The 23090-nt window shown below is 40.4% G+C and overlaps 4 protein-coding genes across 20 annotated transcripts; all 4 read right to left on the bottom strand.

Annotated features, from left to right (window-relative positions):
• Positions 1–158: 158 nt before the first annotated feature.
• On the bottom strand, positions 159–4889 carry LOC112280207 (uncharacterized). Of its 2 annotated transcripts, none has more exons than XM_024515426.3 (5): positions 4437–4889; positions 1956–3232; positions 1358–1791; positions 758–1136; positions 159–621 (listed from the first exon to the last, which is right to left on the bottom strand). In XM_024515426.3, the coding sequence occupies exons 2-4, from the start codon at positions 3228–3230 to the stop codon at positions 1130–1132; spliced, it is 1716 nt and encodes a 571-aa protein (XP_024371194.1). In that variant the 5' UTR covers positions 3231–3232; positions 4437–4889; the 3' UTR covers positions 159–621; positions 758–1129. The 2 variants fall into 2 exon arrangements, with proteins under 2 accessions (XP_024371194.1, XP_024371195.1); XM_024515427.3 differs by having other exon boundaries at positions 159–660; positions 4437–4845.
• Positions 4890–6106: 1217 nt separating this feature from the next.
• LOC141045145 (D-2-hydroxyglutarate dehydrogenase, mitochondrial-like) lies at positions 6107–9442 on the bottom strand. 16 transcript variants are annotated; one of them, XR_016501982.1, is made up of 6 exons: positions 9083–9442; positions 8275–8917; positions 7896–7975; positions 7642–7750; positions 7159–7233; positions 6107–6359 (listed from the first exon to the last, which is right to left on the bottom strand). XR_016501982.1 is itself a non-coding variant. In XM_090248544.1 (5 exons), exons 2-4 carry the CDS (start codon positions 8443–8445, stop codon positions 7179–7181), a joined length of 306 nt encoding a protein of 101 aa, XP_090104670.1. In that variant the 5' UTR covers positions 8446–8833; positions 9083–9316; the 3' UTR covers positions 6107–6359; positions 7159–7178. The 16 variants fall into 16 exon arrangements, 6 of the variants coding, with proteins under 6 accessions (XP_090104670.1, XP_090104671.1, XP_090104672.1 ...); XR_016501983.1 differs by lacking the exon at positions 9083–9442 and adding an exon at positions 6624–6697 and having other exon boundaries at positions 6168–6359; positions 8275–8588; XM_090248544.1 differs by lacking the exon at positions 7642–7750 and having other exon boundaries at positions 8275–8833; positions 9083–9316.
• Positions 9443–10066: 624 nt separating this feature from the next.
• LOC112280209 (large ribosomal subunit protein eL33z) lies at positions 10067–11703 on the bottom strand. Its single transcript, XM_024515430.3, has 5 exons — positions 11607–11703; positions 11241–11276; positions 10694–10922; positions 10506–10551; positions 10067–10219 (listed from the first exon to the last, which is right to left on the bottom strand). Exons 1-4 carry the CDS (start codon positions 11633–11635, stop codon positions 10510–10512), a joined length of 336 nt encoding a protein of 111 aa, XP_024371198.2. The 5' UTR covers positions 11636–11703; the 3' UTR covers positions 10067–10219; positions 10506–10509.
• A 6265-nt stretch (positions 11704–17968) lies between these two features.
• Positions 17969–21740, bottom strand: LOC112279740 (pectate lyase). Its single transcript, XM_024514411.3, has 6 exons — positions 21117–21740; positions 20350–20915; positions 19503–20178; positions 19287–19390; positions 19030–19162; positions 17969–18917 (listed from the first exon to the last, which is right to left on the bottom strand). The coding sequence occupies exons 2-6, from the start codon at positions 20847–20849 to the stop codon at positions 18699–18701; spliced, it is 1632 nt and encodes a 543-aa protein (XP_024370179.1). The 5' UTR covers positions 20850–20915; positions 21117–21740; the 3' UTR covers positions 17969–18698.
• Between the last annotated feature and the right edge of the window lie 1350 nt (positions 21741–23090).

Consider the following 23090-nt stretch of genomic DNA (forward strand, 5'->3'; position numbering starts at 1 on the left):
GCAGCATGTCGCAATAGTTTTTAGTCTGGAGCTTCAAGTTATCTTTTCACTTTATTGTGGAAGTTTGGTACATATTGGTACGAGTAGGTACGTGTTCAAACGGAAAGGTATCACTTTCGTCATTTAGTAGTTTACATCAATGTTGAAATCAAAGTTCGTTGCACAACGAACAACTATAATCACTCACAAATAATACATTCCTGAAGAAATAATACATCCAAGACTCGCATCTCAACCAACGTTGTTGAAAATCTACGACGAACTTCATAGCGAAGAATGAACTCTTACGATACAAAGTCACTTAGTCCACCTAAATATTCTCGTATCTATCCAGAGATTGCCTTCGCTGCTGAAGAGTAGCGGACCATTTTCAGCATGAACCAAACATAGAATAGACTAAATAAAAAATAATAAGAAGAAACTAAAAATAAATATATCCTTGCTGAGAATGGTCCTGCGACTAGATAACACTATGCGGACTAGTTTATAGGAGCAGGCAAGGTAGAGCCATGGGGAAAAGAACGTGGCACCAGCAAAATTTCCTGAGGAGTCTGTTTCGAGGGGTTATGTCGCTCAACAGCGAAGCTCCAGACAAGTGTATTTCAGGCAGAAATGCATGAGCTGACAGGATCAACGGTTGCAAGCTCTCAGTAACCAGCACTGAAGCACACGAAAACTATGTTCATATCAGTCTGAAACCTAGAATTGTCAAGCCCAAGCTGCGCAGAACCAAGCGTGAAGTGTTCAGATAACTTACTTGAATTTCGAGTGCATGTTGGCTTGCCACTAGTCCTAGTCTTTAAGAACTCCCGCTCCTGAAGTTCACATCCCTCGTCAACCGGCAGATGGATTCCGAAAGCTGTTGTTCTCCTCGCTTGTATTCTCCATGTTAACAACCTCCACACGAATCCAGCGTTCACGATGTAGCAACCACTAGGGAACATTGACAACAGGAGGATATGTACAGAGAGTCCCAGACTCTTGATAGGACTATCTTCTTTGCGTTACGTCCTGGTAGATGATTAGCCATTGCTATGAGTCTACTCCGATCCTGATGATACCCAAACTTCTAACCTCGGCTGTAGAGGTATCCACAATCCTGCGTCGTGACCAACAAGACGCTGCCGCTCTAGTTTCTGCACACAGCAATGACGAGTCGCAACACGTTAGGGCTTGTAAATGCTACCAATTTGAATATGTACACAAATGTCAACTGAGCGATTATAGACTTCAACTTCCGAGTGATGTCGGAGGGAGGATTCTAAACCTCACAATGAAACCAGCACCCAGTTGAGCACCATCAGTTACAGACAAATAGGCTTGTTAATTGAACAGTGATTACTGACTGATCACTTACTTTAACTTTGAATCAAGGGTTTTAGAGATAGTCTTGTAGTAGTGACGATGAGGCTCGTGATCCCTGATCTTCCGAGGTTTGTGCGCGTTACATGCAGGAGTTGCAGGGATCTGCTCAGTTTTTGCACACTCTTGCAGCAGCTTCAAGGACGCGTAGCTTCCGATTGCGATCTTTTGGTTCGCACTGGCCACGTCGAGTGAATGAACAGGTGCAAGGTTTTTCTTGGCGGTGGATTTGGGATGGTCCACTGGGTCTAAGTTCCCTCTTGCGATTTTGCTGATTATGGGGTTGGATGACGCCCTCGGAGACACTGCTTTTGAATCTATCTTCGGTGGTGGCTTTGCCACCGGACCAGATGATCTCCGTAGCTTGCTGAAGAACCTCCCGAATTCTCCTGTCAACTTGTTGGATTCGGACCCCACTAGCTTCAAGGTCTACAACAGGAACCACAAGTAAACTCGGGTTACAAAGGCCTTCCACAGTCAGAAGTGATTGTTCTTACACTTTGTAGCATTCTAGAAATTGCGAGAGAGCGTGAGGAGGTGAATTATTGGTGCCAATCGAAACCAGAGGTGCGGTACCAAACACGAGAGATTACCTCGCCGTTGTCATCTTGCTTGCGACCACCATTGCTTCGTGGGATGTACTGTCGATTGTGAAATCCATGGGGATCTTCCTTAATCTCATCAGCTGCGGAGGCAAGCGATTTCGAGATCAGCTGCGACACAGAATCATACTCGCCCCCGCCGCAGTACTGGGGGTCCCAGGATCGGGCCACAGGCACATCCCGCGAGCGACCCTCCATTATTGCGATGCCTTGATGGATTTCGGCGGACGTCATGGTTGCTCTCGCTGCTGTCTTCGCCACACCGCCTTGGCCCTTCTTCACTTTAATACCATGCAACGTGGGTCGCACAAATTTCTTCGGCATGGGCGGTGGCGGGGTTCCGACCTTCGCCGAGCTATCCCAGCCTGGTTTGCTCTTCACAGGGCTTTTGCTGTGGTTTTTCCGAGAACGATAGGGAGATTTGCCCTTGGATCGAGGAGGGCTGGGCAAATCGAGCTCCAACTCGCGGCCGGTAACGAAAGATACATGCCGCGCGTTGTCCCTGCTTGACCCCGTCGACCGGCGTGGCAAGCTGTCATCGTAATGGCCATCCAAGGTAATGTCGAAGGCAATGCCGCCCTGGGGCGAGCGAGGCGATGAAGGGCTGATGCTGATACCATCCTCATGCCTACTAATGTCGAAGACAATACCCTCACTGTTCGCAGCTTGCGCCGGTGGAGGGGCAATCCCGTTCACGAGACTGATGTTGTGTTGGTGGTGAGGTCTTATCGTGCGCTCCTCCTTCACTTCTGGCTCCTTCACAGTGTTGGCAACTTGGTCCTCGAGCTCATCTTCGGGGTCTTCGTCGGAAGTTATATATCCGTGCCCAGTCTCACGCCATTCGTCTTGTTCGATCCTCTTGGGCTCATTCTCGGAAAGTTGCTTAGGGTGGGTGTTTCCGTTCATGGAGGGTGGCAGGCTGACATCCCCGTTCGCTTCAACGAGAGGGGCGTAGCCTATCGGATGTTTGCGGACGCTGGCCCTGACCACGGTAATCCCATTGACAGAGGCAGTTGACTGCTTTTCCTTCACCGGCCGCCAGGCACTGTAAGACATGCCGTTGGAAATTATAGATTGGGCCGCTATCTCATCGGGCTGCCATTTCTTGAGGGAGATGCAGTCATTCCCATCGTCGTCCTCATCTTTTCCTGGTTGCGGTAGCTTGAATATTGGCGACATACCTAATGGTAGAGCTTGCAGGTCCTTCAGCCGCACCAGTTCTCCCGACTTCCGGGAAGTGGCTTGAAGCCCCGTCTCGATCACCATGACTGTATTACAGAAGGTATCCAATCTTACAGTGAGAATCTGTGGAGAGGGTTTTTCAAGCATAGGATACTGAGTCAAAACTACTTTTTTCAACCTCGCTCACTCGCCGATTGATTTATCACATTTCTTTTCATTGCAACTACCTACTCTGAGGTCGTCACTAGCGTAGAGTGTGAAGTAGCGTTAAGGAAACCCATCTTCGTTGCAAATAAACGCAGTACCTCTCGAGTTTATCCAAATCTTACTCACAACGGCTGATATGAATGTAGCTTCGACTGAAGAACTAAAATTTTATAGAAAAATACGGCTTTAAGTTAGGCCACAATAAACCGCCTGGGACAGAGGATATTATCCGCTCCGAATGAAGTCTTCAGCTGGAAAAGAAACATTCTATACGACGGCCCTAAGACAAGAAGAACTCTGATGCTTACAAGCGAAGCAAATGAATACCGTGAATGCACATTTGGCTCACTAACGCTGAAGTAAGTGCATTACGAGTCATAAAACAAAAAGATATCATGGGAGTAGTGAACATATGAGGAGACCAAGAAGAGCTGTTGTTTTCTTCGTACGTATTTCGTTTTGGGGAGTTTCTACCTGACTATCACAATCCAATAAAGCATTCCCAAAACTAGTGCCCTCACGAGGTATATACGGTAGTATAACTGATACTTGGCAGTGAATCCATTCTAGTCGAGTTACACGGCACAAAAACGGTCATCGCTCGCACAAGGGTACTGGCAACTTTGTAAGATTACGTATACCATGCGCTGTAGCAGCAGCAGTGTCGAACGCAAAAACAGTGCACAAGCGCAAACAGTAGCCTGAGATTGTCACCCTGTGACTTGAATCTCGCGCGGAAGTAAACGTTGAGCACGTCATGCTTAGGAAAAAAAACCTTGAGAACAAACGTCAAAAATCGGTTCGCAGCAGGCACTGAATCCAGCATACAGATCTCTTCATCGCGTATCGAAAAACCTCTTTTCACCTGATCTAAACGGTACATGTGACGCAAGAGAGAGATCAACCAAAACACAACCCAACAACACCCGAGGTTCCGGATCTCTCCCCTGGCTGCTCCTCAGTTATCGAAGAATGAGATCCAAGCGCATGCCTCACAGAAATAAATAATACATTGCAAACAACATCGTACTGGTCGCAACCTCGCAGCGAAGATCCAGCTAGAACACGATCGAGAGAGCGTACCAGCTAACGACCGATTGGCTGATGGAAGTCGCGAAGGCAGTATTGGCTCTCTGTGTCGCGCTCTACATACCAGAGCAGGCGATCACAATGCCAACGGAACCCAACAAAGTACGCCAGAGCGTGTCGTCGAACTCAAGCTTTGTAACACCAAGAAAACTGTCGTTCCGTTCCCTTCCGTGCCTACGGCAGTCACCAGTTGGACACAAACACGCCAACAAGACGAAACTAATGGCTCCAGTAGGGAGGGAGGGAGGGAGGAAAATAAAGCAGCAGCAGCCTGTAGCAAGCACGCAGGAAATCAGAGGGGGGCTGGAAAGGGGGCAAAGGCAGCAGAAAGAGCAGCGAGGGGGATGCGCAGCGGGGAGGCAGGCAGCGCGGAGAAGCTCCTGGTCCTACTCCTGAGCCTCGCCTTCCGGAGCCTAGCCCATTCACGGCAGTACCATATATGTTTATATTTAGTTCTACTTCGTTACGTCTCCCTAATTCTTCTTATTCTCCTCCAGTTTGACAGTTCCACTCCTGAGCCATCGTGTCGCAATCCCGGGCTCCACATCAGCTGGCTTCAGATGATTCCAGTCCCGCTTGTGGGTTCTAGCTGCTGCTGTTGCTGCATCATCATCCACCTCTTGGGCCTGATTGCGTTGATCGATGCAACCAGGTATCACTCCCAGAGTTCTGCTTTCCTGAAGCTGAGGCAGCAGCACAGCCTCGAAAGTGTCAATGTGAAAAAGAAGTAAGAAAAACAACAGTAAATCAAACGCTTTGCGTGCCGGACAAGGTGAGCTCACGCCTCAAGCTATGGTTCTCTCCTGGTCTGTGTCTCTCACCACAACGCTGTTTTTCCTTCTGGCGCTGCACCCGATGCACAACCAGCAAGGTAAAAGAAAAAACAAAAAACAAAAACAAAAGAACATAGCTTTGTGAAAAAATGAGCCGGAGAGCGCCGTTATTTTCTCTATATTTGCACACTCTTTTCTTTTCTATTCCCCACGAGAATTTGTGTCTTTACTGTGGAATAGTATATGTTATGTTGCGACAGGGACGAGAGCAAAGGCTTCCAACTCACCCACACAAACACACAGTACTATAGATATACATACATACATACATACATACATACATACATATATATCAATGTTGCCCAGTTACAAGTCGAAGAGAACAACGATCTGTATCCACAGCAATTATGTGATCTTGGCAGCATTTTCTTCCATGATATTGCCGAAAATTTAGTTCTCTGATACACAATTTTAAAACTTTGACCTAGAAATGACACACTCAAGTCATACTTGGAGTCAAACTCATGACCCAGAGGATGATCTAGTCTGAATGAATTGTGGCTAAAACAGAAAAAAGAAAAAAGAAAAAACAGGATTTTAGCAAGTTTGGACAGTTGCGAAAAAAACCAGATGGATGCGCAGGTGTGAACGCGCCATGCAGATGTGGTTCGGGAGGGATGGACCGTTTTCACACCGTAAGAATTGGCGAGCCGGACATTACGGCCCAGTCACCCCTACCATGGCGGTGCTCATCCGCCGCCAGGGACCGGGTCCCGGGACGCGGAAAGGATCGGGCCGGGCCCATGGAATCACGGGTGACCCGGGCTCATGCCGGCTGGTGGGGGGGGGTTCATGGATGATAAACGCGCGCGGCTATGGATGCACAGTATGTGGTTTTGGATGATCCTTATTTCTGGTGCTGTTTATTTTTTCAGTATGTTGTCAATGGAGGTGCAGGAACCTAAACACATATTTACTGTGAACTTGTAAACTTGTACACAAAAAGAATTCAGGTCCTGGAAAATCTCGACATGTTCAGTCTCCTCTCTGGTACGTTTATTCTTGTAAATGAAGAGCTGCAACTTTCATAAAGGCAAAGTCATTTTGTCGCTTATGAAGGGCGATGCTGCGAAGGTTGCAGTATCTGCATGCATATAATGTACATGTAAGTCAAACATGAAAAGAGAAATTAAACCAGCAGTGGGCTTCCACAGAACTCTTGCACAATACTTTGTGCTGCTGCTGTAGAATCATATTCTCCAATCCTCAGGTCAAAAGTGCATCATTGATCGACATCGATGAGTGATGCTTATCACATTCAAGTTCCATGTCAGAATACTTTCGCAGCCTGTGCAAACCGAGATGCTGCAAAATTTAGGGGCTGGTGGCCATGGTGAGTTTTTAGTACCTAGGAAGCACTTTGTAAGGGTTCAGGCTACCGTTGGGCTCGAGTAGAGTGTTAAATTTCTCCGTAAGACTAATCTGCGATTGCAATACCCAACATCGAATGCTCATTCTCAGAAGTTGATACAAACCACATTGTGAATCGTTTAGTCATTAAGCACAATACACAAGTCTGTATGTTGATTACAGATCTACGATCTCAAAGGCAGACAGGATTTTGCGCAATTTTAACTTTTTCTTCCTCCAACAATTTGGGGGCAGGAGCAATAATTAAAAAGGGTCGGCAGAAGAACGTTCAGGTCTTGCTCGGAACCGTTAACAGTCTTGAAGTTGACTCAAGGCAGCTCACGTAATCCTCACATGCAAAGAACGCTGCGTTGACCGACCTGAGATTCGTAGGCACTAAAAACTCACTATGGCCACCAGCCCCAAAGTTCCTTCAACGATTGCATTGCTAATCGAACATAAACTCCGTTTGTAAAACGAGAAAGTGCATAAGAAGGCCAGGTTTAGAGTTCAATGATGAGACCATAACTTACCAATCAAAATGTATTTTAAATCATATCTGGAATCGCCTTTTATCGGTACCCCTAGCATATCCCCAACTGTCTCGTCTGCAGGTACAATTTCAAGCCCTGTCAATTTTGGTTTTTTTCCAAAGACGTGTGTTTATAACTCACGCGTAAGTCCAGATGAAAATTTCTTGAACCAAGGGTCTTTCAAAATTTGTGAAGGCCTGTTCCAACTCAGCTGCCTCTCATTATGTAATAGTCATAGATAATTCACAACATGCTCAGCAAAACCAAAAAAATCCTCATTAACTTGTCCTGAAAATGACAACATCAAATCGCACCAACCCCCTCACGGAAAAGGACGAACTAACATGTACACGGAAACTGCAGCACGATGTGATGTTCAAGGTTACGTTCTCACTTTTAGTGATGAACCGAATCAGCCATGCACCAAGAATAGCAACATGCGAATAGAAGCAACAAACATTACTGAGCACACTTGAAGCAAACCATATCACAAAATTCGTAAGCCAACGCATGTTGCCTCCAATCTGACAGCTCCCTTTGGCACTCAGGTCCACTGGTATCGTGTAACTTAAAAAATCAAAATGCACAATGTCTGAATTCACGAGACATTTGAGAGGTGCATTGAGCCGTCATTAAAGTGATATAATAGGAATAGGCTTTAATAGCGGAAGAACATAAGTAGTTGCAATTCTGTTTAGCAAAACGGAACTAAAATGTGTGAAGTGAATAGTTCTTACAAAATAGTTGTCAGTCCCAAAAAAAGAGTAACCAGATCAATCAAAATGCAGCCAGCTTCACATGCCATGATTCCACTGACCTGCATCAAGAATCAAGGCCACAGCTGTAGCGTATCAGCACTCATTGTTGCAGAACCGAGGCAGTCTGTCCTATTGAAATCTTCCAGAATCAACTATGGAATCTGAAAAGGGCACCCCGCAGAATGAAATGATCTAAACCATTGCTCCAGGGTTCATAATAACGTGACAATAAACAATTTCCAACAAACGAATAATGAAGACGATGACCACTAGAAAGGCAAGAAAAAAGTTCAATGAGCGGCAAAATAAAGAGCTCTACGGACAGACCTATGAAGGCCGATTTGTGCAACGAGATTACCTTGTCACAAATTGGGACACTACCTTTAACCGAGCCATTGTTACCTCCTTGTGGCACCACTACCAAATTCCTAGCATTGAAACACTGAAGGATCTCATGTCCTAACTTGATGAGAACAGCCAAGTATTGGCTGTTCACAAGCCACAATAATAGAATAAACAGAGAGGGCATCGTGTTCTATAAATTAAGAGAATAGCTAAACCCAACCCCACATCAATTTGTGATTCATAGCAGATTAGTATAACCGTTACTCACAAATAGATTACTGCCAAAGGATGGTTTACTGCTTAGGGATGACATGGTGCATTTCTGAAGAAAATAAGATAACTCAGACATGAATATATTTCTGCATTACTTCAAAAATATTAGAAAGAAGTACATATATTGAGCAAAAATCCCATCTGTTGTGTAGGGTGAGGTCGGAGTGGAATCTGACTGGCCAATGGTACTTGTGCAGCGAATTTGTCCTCTACAACGCCTTGTCACCGACTACACTTTTAAGATGTTGCACGTCCTTTTCCTTGTCAAAGCGGGTATTCTTGTTGTTTTTTCGTAAATACTACAAACGCCCAGAATTGACTCGTCATGGACCTTTCAAATAAGGAACCTCTTCCTTATTCAATGGACGAATGTAACCCATCCTCTGCAAGACCTGGTCTACACTTAATCACGAAAATGAAAAGAATTCATGCTCTGCAACCCATTTCAAATGATTTGCATTCGAAGAAAGTAGGTGGACAATTGCATGGAACAGTGATATATGATTCATCAGCAAAACCAGGGTTACAATCTCAAAAATGGAACGAACCGTTGAGCCAGCAAATGCGAAGCTGAATTGGGTTTCACCTACAAGGACGAATGGGCGACGACGCGCCCACCATTTTCAGCTGCCGGGTCAGACAACGTTCCAGAATTCTGGTTATGAAAGCCCCTTCCTTCAAATTCAAACGTCTTGACCTAATCGATGTATCTGCAGCTCTTATCGACGAATTCAGTCCTAGCTGCCCTCAAAGCCGGTTTCAGTTTACTGAAATGGTGATTTTGAGGAGCAGACTGCCTTGTATGTAGCTTGGGTGTGCACTCAATGCTATTGGCATCAGACCCGGCTCTACTTTACTAAAATGGTGATTTTGAGGAGCAGACTGCCTTGTATGTAGCTTGGGTGTGCACTCAATGCTATTGGCATCAGACCCCGCTCTACGCCCGAATTAGCACCACTTGGGATGTCTCCGCATGTGTGGACATGGTGATGCGGGAAGTGAGTCTAGATTCAGGATTTGCGGGAAGGGTATGCCAGGCGGATTTGGCTTACGTTCTGCGTGATAAGCACACTAGATGTTCAGTACTTCATTTCTCGGGGTGCAGTTTTGATCAGTTCCCGAATTGTTTTGATCAAAACTATGCTGTGCACGGGTGGCTGAATTACGTAGCTGGGCCCTGACTGCTTGGATGCGCAGCGGGGAGATAAGGTTACAATAACAAAAATTCTCGGATTGATGTACTCGAGAGTGAGTTGAACCCATGTCATAGAAAAGTGCGAATATGGATGCTGCGAATTGCTGCTGCAAAATACGAAAGTTTGCAGAAGTACTGAGAGTCCACGTTTCCTTAATAAAACCGGATTCATGATTCTTTGTGCACACAAATGGGTGCGATTACTAAGTAGCATTATACATACAAGATGAGATGATCAACCATCGATGACAATCATTTGATAAACATCTAATGTCATGCCCGTCAATGCAATAAGACCAAAAAAAGAGAAAAAAAACAATTCAGGAAAGATCCAGTCTGGTGCAAATGTGAAAGAATTGAACTCCTTTCAAAAGGAAGCAGTAACATTCTCACACTCACTGCCATCATTGAATCCTCCAAAGTTCCAGAAAATTTGATTCTACAAAGAGGTGTTCCAGAAATTCGTTCAAAACTTTCAATCCTTAGGCTCCTGCACACACATTAACTATCATCAGAACAACATAATGTAATTGAGCATACTCAGGGGTACTAACTACGACTATGCCTAGTTAATCAACTGAGATAATCTGACAGGGTAACCTGCTAATGGAGACGCATGATGCATTACAAGGGCATCTCTCGTATGCCTATGTTGAATAGCGCAGGTAGCGAGGAGGAAAGAAAAAAAGAAAAAAAGAAAAGAAGAGAAACAGCGATTGGAAGAAACATCATAGGGCAGGGAATTTAAATCCATTAAAACCCCACGGGTGCCTTACCAGTTTAGATGCGGCTGGGATACATGAACACTCTGACTCTGCCGCCCTGCGATTACAACCAAGTAACAGAATGCATGAGTTGTGAGCAGGGTAGATTCACCAGGTAGGTTGAAATTCAGAGTGATGGAAGCATTCCATTGGATGGATACAAGAGGAGGTGCTAGAATGCAGAGCAGCAACCAACATACCAGAGACGAGGGAGGGAGGTTGCTCCTGAATCTGGCGCGGACAACGCCACTGCTACCGTGGGCGCGGGCCACCTTGCCCCAAATAACACGGAACTGGGATCCATTCTTCTTGGTCTTGGCCTTGTAAACGTAAGCCAACCTCTTTCCAAGGTACCAGTTAACTTCCTCAGATGTGTTCACACCTTCGATCTGGAGGAGCGAGGTGCTGGGGTACTGGTTCGATTTCGACCTGCATCACCAGAAATGAACTACTAAAAAACCGCGAAACCGAAAGTTCTCGAAAAATCAGCTCCCAGTTACAATAGAATAAAAAGAAACCGGGGAAAAAAAACACAACGAATTGCCATAATTTTTATTACTCTAAATAACAATCATTAAAGCCATATCCAAACATATAACAGATCACAATGAAACATAAGCAATCAGCAGGCGGAAAATTACATGCCCTAAACCTAAATATATTTAAAAAAGTCGCCAAGCTTGTTCCACAAGAACCAATCCCAGCCACAGCAACAAGCAAAATAAGGAACTAGGAGTGATGCACAACCTCTTGTAACCGAGGATGGTACCCCGAACATACAACCTGCCACAAAACAAACACCAATTCCAACTGCTCATAAAAAAAGTCAAGAGAAAGCGGAAATCCAATCATCCAAGCGGAGCTCACAGTTTCCCCCAACTCAATGATGAAGAAACTCGCAAGTGGAAGCCTCTCCAGCGAATTCCAGCTAGAAACCACAGCAATGCGTCCGTCTAAACGAACAAAGGCTTGCAGAACTGTACCATGTCGTTCTGTGGCGAGCTCAGAACTCTGTTTTTTGCCCCGTTTTTTTCTTTTTTTTTCTTTTTCACGAAGGCCACCATGAGAAGATGCAGTTTAGGGGGCACAAGTGGAAGTGGAAGGAGGGGCTACCTGATGCGCTCTCCCTTGCGTTCCACCATGGCTGCAAAGTGCGAAGCTCCGCCGCAGAAGAAGCTTGGCTTAACGACGACGACGATGGCGAGGGCGAGAAACCAAAGAGGGCCTCCCATTAGGGTTTCGTTGTAACATAAGCGCGCCTGCCATGGGAACTCTGTCGGGAACCTCGCTCCCCGGGGGCCGTTCCCATCGGCAGGTAGCCCGCTTTGGTTCTCATTGAGGTTCTTAATCGTCAGTTCACGTGATGACTTTGTGCTTAATCAATACTTGATAAGCTTCAATATTCGAAGATAAATTCATTACTTTATTGATTGAGTACTTAATTAATTAATTAGTTATTTATTTCGAATCCTGTGTGTTCATGGATTTTTCACATCATTTTTTTATTTTTATTTATTTTTTTATTGTTTTTTACTTTATTACTATTTTAAAATATTTCCTCTTGTCTGCATACTCCATCACTAATAGAACCTCTTCTTCCAAAATTTCAGTAAAGTAATTTTATTTTTGCGCACGTTTTTTTTATTCTTTGTAAAAATATAAAATTCACCACATTACTAATTGCTATTCAATTTTATTTATTTATTTATTTTTTTGTAATTAACTTAATATAAAAATTGATGTCAAAGAAATGAATTGCAATGTTAAGATTGGAAAATTTTATTCCAAAATTATGGTTTTTATTCATACTTAATACTTCTTATAATTATTTTACTTTTCAATTAATAATATACACATCAAAATTATTAAAAAATAATTTCAATTAAACCATGTTTTATCTTTTTTTATAATATTTTTAGCATATATGAGTAGTTTTTTTAAAACTTTGGAATTTTTTTAATTAATTAATTTATTCTTCTTCAATCAAGTCTTTTTTTAGTACCTTTTAAAGAATTGATTATTGCATACAATTGCTTGAGTAATAAATTGTTCTAACAAATTTGCTTTTTAAATTGTCAAAAATAGATATTTGATATTATATTTTAAACCATATTAAAATTGCTTGATAGGAGTCTTATTGTTCCAATCCACATTGCAAGCAAGTTGTTGGAATTTGACAATATTGATAGCAACTAAACATAATCATTGTTGCAAAGTCTAAAACTTTGTTTTTGCTACTATTTTTTAAATTTCTCTCTTTGAATGTAGCCATAAAGACTTTAAAAATGAATTTAGATCATACAAAAGTCATGACTCTTTTTCCATCAAAGATACAAACCAAGAAATAGAACTTTTAAATAGAAGTGTACCAATAAGTCATACTTGAATGATTTTGTGAAGGCATCAAGAAAGATATAAGCTTAAAAAGAGCTTAACTTATTGTAGAAATCTTTGAAATTTTGATCTTGTTCCTTCAAACTTCTCTAATATACTCACCTATGGCACCTTTATAATTATAGTAGCAAGACTTTTAGGAAGGATTTGTAAAAATGATATACTTGTACTCGTTTCTCTTGATTGTACAACAACTAGGTGAAAATAGTAAACTCCATTATTAACTTCTTCTATAGACATAGCAAAAATTCTCTTGTAATTAAAATTGCTACCATTTTATATTTTTCCTTAGTGAATATTAGAAAACTTAAAAAGATCTCTAACACTTGCAAATCTATTCTCACTTCTATCAAGTGTAGCATCCATAGTTTATTTTTCCTCCATCTAAATATTAGACAACAATAAGAAACATATAAGTCAAATTTGAAGAAAATGATTTGCAATCTCTAAAACTAAATAGAAATTTTCACAAAAAAATAGTCTATTATCTTTAAAAAATATTTAAAGTAAAAAAAATAAATTTTAAAATAATTAATCTACAAACATTAAAAATATACTTTTTTATTTAAAAATAGGATAATCTACTTATTTATTAAATAAAACAACTATAACAAGTAAATAGTTATATCAAATTATTAAGGACATAAATCCAAATAAAATCCAAAAGGTAATACATTCATATAATATTAAAGAAGAAAAAAAGATAAAAAAATGAGATTTTTATAAGATAAAAAAAATAACTAAAATGACCATTGTCAAATATAAATAGACTAGAGAGTCTTGAACCAAGACTAGAATACAAGAAAGGTGTTGACAAGACTGAAAATGCCATTAATCTTGCTTCAATATATACTAGGTACAAAATTTGACTTATGGAAGCTTTCAAGGAATTGCAAGGCTTATAGCATGAGTGTCTAGTTATGGATTTATTCTAATGTAACTTCTTAAAAGTAAAAAAACTTATGGAACAAGTTTTAAAAGTAACGTGGTATATCTAAAAAAGTCTAAATATTTGGTTTGTCTCTAAGAAACTTCTTTAAAACTTCTTAAAGAAAATAATATATTTCTAATACAATTCTACTTACTTCTACTTACTTCTATTTATTTAAATAATATAGGCATCCATTATAAATACATAAATATGATATAGTATTATACTATCAAATAAATAATAAGCATCAAAGTATAAAAAACTTATAAATTAAGACAACTTTGTTAGATGGCTATCAATCAAAGAATACAACTTATAAAACAAAGAAGAGAAAATTAATTTAATAAATTAACTTAAAGTATATGCATATATCTATTTAATTCTTCATTTTCTTTGATATTAAGAGGTTTGAATTACATATTGGCAATATTATAATCAAATATTTTATTAGATAATAAAAATAAGATTTTTAAAAATCATAAAAGGTAAAAATAGTAAAAAAATTAATTTTTAGGTCTTCTTTTTAATCTTATATGATAAAAAAATTATTATAAAATATATAAAAAAATATTTAATTTTAAGTTTTTTTTTTTTTGAATTTTATATATTAATGAACAAGAAAATTATAATTTTTTTCATGATGTATAGGAATTTATAGAATATAGTATATAAATCTAATAAATAAATTTCATCTTATAAATCATCTATTATTACTATTGTTTCAATACCATCATTTGTTATAAATTGCTTGCTCCAGTTCCACAAGAATAGAAGCTTTACAATCTCATTTTATTTCAAATAATCTTTCTTACTAAAAGAAGTTAGTAGAACTTACAATGCATAACAACCAATAAATCTCAAATCACCAAAATTGGTAGATGATTCAGAAACTAGAAGGAAGGCCAATATTACACAACATACAATAAAAATTTGTAAAAGTAGAAATGACCTAAAGGACTTCAGAAGAGAAATGAATCCCCTGTAGTGAAGCTTAAGGCATTCCAAGTGTCCCTAATTATTAGGCCTCAACTTTGGAAACTATTTAAGATGTCGATATTTTCTCAACTCTAATATCTAGAGCCTCTTTGGTGTCATCAACAATCCAGTTGCAAACAACACTTTGAAAGAACCATCATAGAAACTCAAATGTTCCAAACTAATTAAGGCAATGAGGTTGTGAAACTCTAATTTTATTTGGAACACCTTCCAAAAATCTTTTCTCACAACAAACATTTTTAAACCACTCAAAATATGCAACTTGGTAAAGAGAAAAAATTGTAAGGTAAGTAAGTGAAACTATAACAATCAACAAGATATAGCTCTTCTATACCAATCAGCTTTCCAATAGACTATAAGAGCATTATTTAGATTTTTTATCCCAAAATATTATTTCCTTGTTTTGATATTATTGAAAGCATATGAAGAAAAAATTTAAAATTATAAGATATCTAATCTATTTGAAGAATTTTCTAGTATTTAAGGATAAATACAATAAATCCTAAATAATAAGTTTAATTATAAATTGAATAATATCACACACTATTATACTTTTATGACTAGGCACAATTATTTCTACTAGGATAGTTTTGAAATTCAAAAAAATTATTATTATTTTTGATAAAAAAATCAAATGTTCAATTTATTAATACAAGATCAAGTGTTTTAGTAGAAATCTCTTCACATCACAATATGATTTCTAAAACATTTGATTAATAAATAAAATATTATTTGATTAAATATTGATTACTAATTAAAATTATCAAATGTATCTAAGAAAAAAATACTTCTTTTGTAACAAGATTTTAATCTTATAAGTTATTGCATGAATTACATTGTATTTTCTATATACAAATAAAATTTTGTTGAAAACATATCTAACTTATTAATATATATATATATATATATATATATATATATTATTTCAAAAATAATTAAAAATAAAATTTAGCAATTCTACTAAATATTGTTACATAAAAGTTTACTTAAAACCATAAATTTAGATAATTTAGCACTTGGAATATAATAAAAAAATTATACTTGGTTGACAAATCTTTCAAACTTGTACCAGTTATTTTGTAAATATTTTAAAAATATAATTTATAGTTCATTATTAGATTAGACTATATTTCAATATTGATTTCTAAAACAAAGAATCTCCAATAATAGAATAGCTTCAAAAAAAGTCATTCCATCTCTATATTTTTATGACGAATTATTTTTGATGTTGGTTGCAATGGAAAATCAATCTTACAATCTAATATTTAAAAATATTAACATCCATAATAGTATACATTTTAAAATATTTCTTTTAGAATATTATAAAATCTTAAAATTAAATGAAAGATAAAAACACACCACTATTTTCTTTCATAAAAATTAACGGTTCTAAAAAATATGTGGTAGAAAAATTATTTAATTTAAAGATGAATTATCATAGATCAAAACTTATAATATTTGAAGGAATGTATTATTAATAAAAACATATTGAAACAATAAAAAAAATTACTTATAAATTGTAATATATATAAGCATCTATCCTAATCAAACTATCACTATTGTTATATAATTTTTATAATCAAACAAATAAAAATAAAAATTATTTTACATCTTAATTTTAAAAACATTGTAAAACTAATTACAAAGTCTTATTTTTGTAGAATTACAATTTAGAGACCACACCAACATACCATTAATTAAGCCATTTATTTTGTGATCTTTATTGAATAAATGCTATGCTAAAAAAACAGTAAATTTATTTTTGAAGGCACTTACAAAGACATTAATACAAACAAAATTCATAGGTAGTCATTCCATCTTGATATTGGCTAATATTTTTGACTTAGAATATCCATAAATCATCTCAAAGATAATAAAAAAATAAAATAAAATTATAATAATTAAAAAAATATTTAAATAATTAATTCAAATTCATAAATAAAACATAAGAATAAGTTTCAAAATAGTGGTTACAAAAATAAGATTCAAAGCTCACATATATTTATAAAAAATTTAATATAAATAAAAATTAATATAAATAAAAATTACTATAAATAAAAAATTATATCTGTTTAATTTTAAAATATCTGTAAAAGATGTTCATATTCAAGTATAAAAAATATTTAATATCTTATATTTTTAAAGAACGTAATCTACAACAACCTTTAGGCCAATATTTGACATTAATGTTTTTAGATAAAATTGAAATTTAGACATATTAATAATTAATTTTTTATTGATTTAATTACACTAAAAAATTAGATTGAATTTTTAAAGTAATTTAAATTAAATAATACTTTGATAAATTTCTCCACTTTATATTAAAATTTTTATTTTTCTATATTCTAAAATAATTTACTATTATTATTATTATTATTTTGTGGCCAAATAGTAATGTTATTGAACAGCTCAAATAGTAAATCATTAAATTTGGCATTTACTTTAACTTGTGATTAAATTTCTAATGCACAAAAGTTCATAAAAACTTATTTTTTGAAGTAATATAATTTTTAAATTATATTTGTTGTATTTTTTGAAATGATTTAGTTTATAAAAATAAAAGTATTGATTGTACTTCTATAATACTTGAATTGATGAGTTGAATTGGTTGTACTCTATAAGATTATATGAAGAATCCCGTAGGCTTAATGCACATCACCAAAAAGTCTCTTATTCCTTGACTAAAATACTAAAATCTTCTTTACTTCATTTCAACTTTTCTCAAGAGGACTATAAAAATTATAAGTTTGAACTTTTTGATTATTATAATTCCAAAACTCAAGATTAACACAAACGATTGACATGTAGAAACACAAACAACTTGCTTCACAAAGTGAAATCAGCTTCCTATTCTGGTGCTCCAACAATTGCTAGAAAATTTGATCACATCATGAACCATGAAATAAATAGACAAATATGTCTCCTCACAGAATTCCACCCCAAGTCATGAGAAGGAGGCTCAAATACATTTCAATGAGTGCCACTTTGGAAGTCATCGTCCTACCTGAACACTACATCTATATCATCACAATTTCAATCAAATGGCAAAAGAAACGTCGGAAGAAGCGTAGGGTGACATCAAAAGCATGAAATATATATATATATATATAAATATGCATCTAAAATGGTTCATGTGGGGGAGTGGCAAGCAATGAAATGTGAAGTCACTTCACTTTATTCAGCGAAAACCATAGCCATAATCTTGCACGATTGTTTCAGCACTGGCCAAGCCAAACAAAGACAAGGCAAATGTTGAACTCACAAGATGACGATGATGCTTTCACTACGTCTTACAGTAATCTCAGAGCCAACTCTGCTGCGCCAGGAAGGGGCTTCTGTGAGGTCGATGGACATGACAATACCAACTCATCACACTCCAGCACCATACATTCCTCCGGGCTAGCGGTCGATCAACATAACTACAGACTTACTAGCATCTTATCTACGCTCATAAACACGAGATCGCAAACTTCCAACTCGTCTACTACAACTTGTGGTAGCGGTTGCACAGTAGTCTACTAAAGCAAAACACCTTTCAACGCTTCACTCGTCACAAGCCGCTGTCGAGGAAGCTTGCTCGAGGAGGTTGCACATTTCGATGTTGTACGACGAGACACGAAGAAGAAGAAGAAGAAGAAGAAGAAGAAACACTCTAATTAAGTCAGTGTTTTCTGCAGCACACCCACGAACACATCTGCACTGAACACCGTGCTCCGGGTGTGCCGCAATTCGATGCTATTACCTTACAAGATGGACGTCTCCGGGCTGCTTACAAGCGCAGCCTCTGCATGTCCGTTTGAGGGAAAAACTGGGTTAAATGGTACAAGCGGGTCACCACACACCTCGTGGTGCTCATCGTACAAGGAAGTCGTTGTTGATCGCATCTACAACTTGAGAGGACCTGCGCTTCTGGTGATGGCGGGTACCATGTGAGCGGGGCGTGACGATGTGCTGTAAGCCTTGGCGTAGACGCTGGCGGAGGTGGCCCTGGCTCCGGAGCCCGTGAAATACGACCCTCCCAGGAAAATGTCGCCGCTGGATGCCCAATTCCATCTCTGCCAGCCTCCGTAACTGGATCCGCCGTCGTTGATGCGTTGGGTTACCTGCAATTCCAGGATAATCAGGTTAGACGACATGACACACTCTGTGACGGACGGCTCGCATTGTAAAACAAAGCTGCCGCTAATCCTCAACTGGCCAAGACATAGTGGATACCTCTTTCTTTCCGGCGGGATTGAATCGGTTGCCTTGGCTGAGAATGGTGGGATCTTCGCTGCCCCCAATCGCGTACTTCCCCCATCCGGCTGAGTAGTCATTGTTCAAAACATGAAACACGCCGAACCGGCACCTGCGTTCCAAACACACACCAGTTACTCAACTTCCTCATATTTACAGGAAAGTGACCAGCGGGGGCATGTGTGTTTACTAGTAGCAGACACCATTTCATCGCCAATCAACGCGCAGTGTCGTACCTTGGCAACCGTTGGACGAGGCCGGGTCCGAATTTGTTGAAAGCCACGGTGACCCGCATGTTCCTGTCCTCGGTATGGTCGGGGTCCGCTCCAAGCAGCATCGTCTGCAATCCAGACGAGTGTGCACACTTTCAGAAACAGGGCGACTAAACCTTCAGGGCACTAACCCCTGCAGGCAAGGTCCTGTCAGGACATTGCTTCGGAGTGATTCATTACCTTGTCATGCTGTTCCAGGAAGCAGTTGGAAATTGTGACCATGGTGGATCCGCGGGTGACATCGATGAGCCCATCGGTCGCCTTGGCCAAGTAGCAGTGGTCGATCCACACGTCCCGGGACCCCCAGATGTGAAGGCCATCGCCCTCGGATTTGTTGCGGCGGATTACTTTAGACGGGGACACTCGAATGGTGGTTGGTCCCGATGGTCGAATGTCGTGAATGTGCAGGCCGTGCAGGATGACGTTGTTGGTGCGAAGGATGCTGATCTGCGAGCCTCCGACAATGTGGACTTCGGCGCCACGACCGTCGACGGTCTTGTAGGCGGAGATGAAGAGCTCTCCTTTCAGTTGGATGGTCATACTCTTGGCGAAAATGATCCAAAGCGGTCCGTTTCGAGTCACTCCGTAGCGCAGTGTTCCCGGCTGAGGGTTCTTCGCATCATCTCCATTGTTGGTGACGGTGTAGATGGGTCCATTCTTGCCGCCGATGGCATTTCTTCCGAATCCGGTGGCGCAATTGGACAGTGCCTGGCGGTGGCTGCGCCAGTTCGGGTCGCACCTCCAGCAGTCGTCGATCGGGTTGCCAGTACCGCACCCGCCCATGGCCTTCGCTAAAGAGGCGAGCATGTCATCCGCGTCCGTAGCATTTAAGTCAGCGGTGGCGAGGCTCAAACCACTGTCACAAATTCACGCAACGAACAAACCATGCCCATCAGAAAACAGAGCGCAATTGCAGGGCAGCCATCTGCGAGCACTCAGCAAAACTCTAACAAATTTCGAGAAGCAGATCATGATTTTGCTCGGTGCGGAGTAAGTCAATGGTGCAAGGAACTGAAAGTGGACGTACTCGTCGCTGGCCTTGTAAATGATGTCCGCAGCAGACGTGTCGTAGAAGACCTCGTCATTCATGTAAGCAGCTTTGGAGTGGTACACGTTGTCGTCTGCGAAGCTGGTGGAAGGGGGTTCTCGGACGCTCTCCGGAAAGTCGATGAAAACGTCGTAGGATAGCTCGCCTTCGGTCGCGGCGTCAGCGTTAGATTGTGCCGCTTGAGAAGGTGACGCTACCAGGTCCTCGCTGGCGAAGGTTTCGGCGTCCCAGTTGTTGGCATCATAATTTCCATTGTTGGAGTTATATTCAAACGCATCGCCTGTCTGCGCGGCGAAGACCGGGGTGTCAGATTGAGCGTTGGACCCAGTGTTTTGGGGGAATTCCGGGTACTCTTGGTCGGTGGGAACATACTCCTGGTTGTCGAAATCTACCGGCATTGACCTCGCGTGGGGAGACTTCCACTGCGATGCAAGCACTATAAGCACCGTCAGCAAACTCGCCACCCGCCCGGACACCATTCTTGTGGTCGATTTTGAAGAAGGCTCGTCTTGGATCCTTTGCTGGCACTACTGGGAACCTGAAGTCTAAACAAGCACAACTTCTCTGTAAGTTGAAAGTCTTTTGAAATGCCTTTGCGCAGCAACCAACAATCCCAATAGGATCCGCAACTCATAATTCACAACGCAACGAAGAGTTGGAAGAATCACCCCATCACATTCTGGTGAGGAGAGATAGCGAAGTATGCATCATGTCCGTGGACATAAGCAGGATTAGAGCCTACTCACGTGGTGAACAAGCCGATGGAAGTAGCACACTTCCTATTAACGCCCGCGAAGCTTCACTTGGAACTTCGATGCAATCCTTGGTCAGTGTTTGCATCTGCTTGCAGAATGAGTGCGTTTTGCAGCTCAATCTCGATTCATGGGGATGCAGCACCACGCCTTTCTGAGGTTCTAGCTGGTTTGAAGCCCGGAGATCATCACATCCAGCTCCACCTTGAGTCAAGCTTGGTGCATGTCGAGAGTGAGATGGCCATGTAGCCCACCTTCAGAGCTTAAGTGGTGCGAGACGCCATGTTGCTTCAAGCCATGAACGTGCGTAGAGACCCCTACGGCGTAAATCTCTGAAATTAATTCCGTAGCGCGGAGGATGATTGCAAGTCACCGCAACTTCTTTCCGGCTAATTCATCTGCTCCAGCATCCGATGCCAGAGTAACACTGTTTCGATTGCCATTTACATGTGTAATTTGTGCTGCACCATCGCTCTGTTGCCGTGCTCTGCGATTAACTCGAACTGTTTGTCGTGCAAGTTGAGTAACCAAGATTCGCATTGCTAAATACCGGCCTCCTGAGAGGATTGTGGCAGAAATGCGAAATAAGTGGGTCAAAGTGGCAATCTAAAAATAGGAAGACTCCGGACTCGGCGGGCATGCGCAGGGTGACGTCGGGGCTGGACCTTGGCCCAAGCATGTCGGCAGACTTTCTGACAATGTGACTCAGAGTGCACTAGCCCAGATCTCCAGTCCGCCCAGTTTCAACCCGTGTGCATACTTTTGCTTACCAGTCGCCTCGGACGAAACCGGTGAAGCATTTCTATTCAGGAAAAAACGCTCTCGCTCTCGGACGGATCAACCTTCCAGGTGCTAGTACAAAAGCCCTGACAGAATGTGATCAAAGGTACGCCCACACGGATCACTGCCATTAATCAAACTCGGGCGCGCACGCGATCCAGGGGACGAAAGCGTCAGATTCTCTCGAGAGACCAAAAGTGTACATTTCGTCGACTTCAGAACTAGGATTTACGCATGGTTCCTTCAAGTTCAATCTGCCTTGAAAGACATCGAATGTCGAATCCTAGACACATCGGGCGCTGCAAATGGCGATTCTGGAGGGAGTTTTCGCACTACCCTGTGGAGAATGGTATTGCTGGAATACGAAAGCGGGCTACGGCTTCCACATGCAACCGGGTCTGCGCACAAATTCAGGGCACGTCTGTGAAGAAATCGAGGGACGAGGCGCTGGTTCCAGTCCGAAGTTTGTGCGGCCGCGGCTGCTAAATTCACGGGTGGCTGTCGTTTATCGGCCTTTCGCAGCCGATGACATTCCTCGGAAGTGATGTGCCTTTTAAAGCACCGACTCGGTTCATAAAGTTGTCATACTCCTTTACTTTTTGGATTGGAGATGCTGGGAATCGACTTTTTCCCAGAATCATTGTTAACTAATACTTTTTCTTTATATATATATATATATATATACAAGTGAAAACCAGTGCAGTTGGCCACCAAACATTTATTGCATCTGGCTGGTGGTGTCTTTGTAGTGAAAATAGGCATAGGTGCTGGAATCATTAATTTATGCAGCAAATTGAACCAGTGGAAGAACTTCCAATGTCCAAAACCACCACACAAATCAGTTTTTCACTAGCAGTTCACAATTCCTTGAGAAAAGACAAAGGCAAGAAATTAAAGACCTCACGGAATCCACCACAGCCATAGAAGCAATGCTGCTTTATTCAACCTCACTTGGGAGTTTCCGAGCTCCATGTCTAGTAATCTTGAAATGCTACTTTCAATAATTTACAGCAACATCATGCAGTGATAAGTGATTGATCAAAAGTTGATTTATTGTTTCACTTTTGCTTCTATTTTGATAAAAACAATGGAATAAGTATCCAATTAGAGATGGTTTTGTCTCCTTTGGTTTATCCCCAAGTTGTTTTTATATCAGATATATATTAGTATGTTTGACTATTTTTATCT

The sequence above is a fragment of the Physcomitrium patens genome, chromosome 3 (assembly GCF_059467195.1).
Source record: "Physcomitrium patens ecotype Gransden chromosome 3, ASM5946719v1, whole genome shotgun sequence".
NCBI classification, from domain to species: Eukaryota; Viridiplantae; Streptophyta; class Bryopsida; order Funariales; family Funariaceae; genus Physcomitrium; species Physcomitrium patens.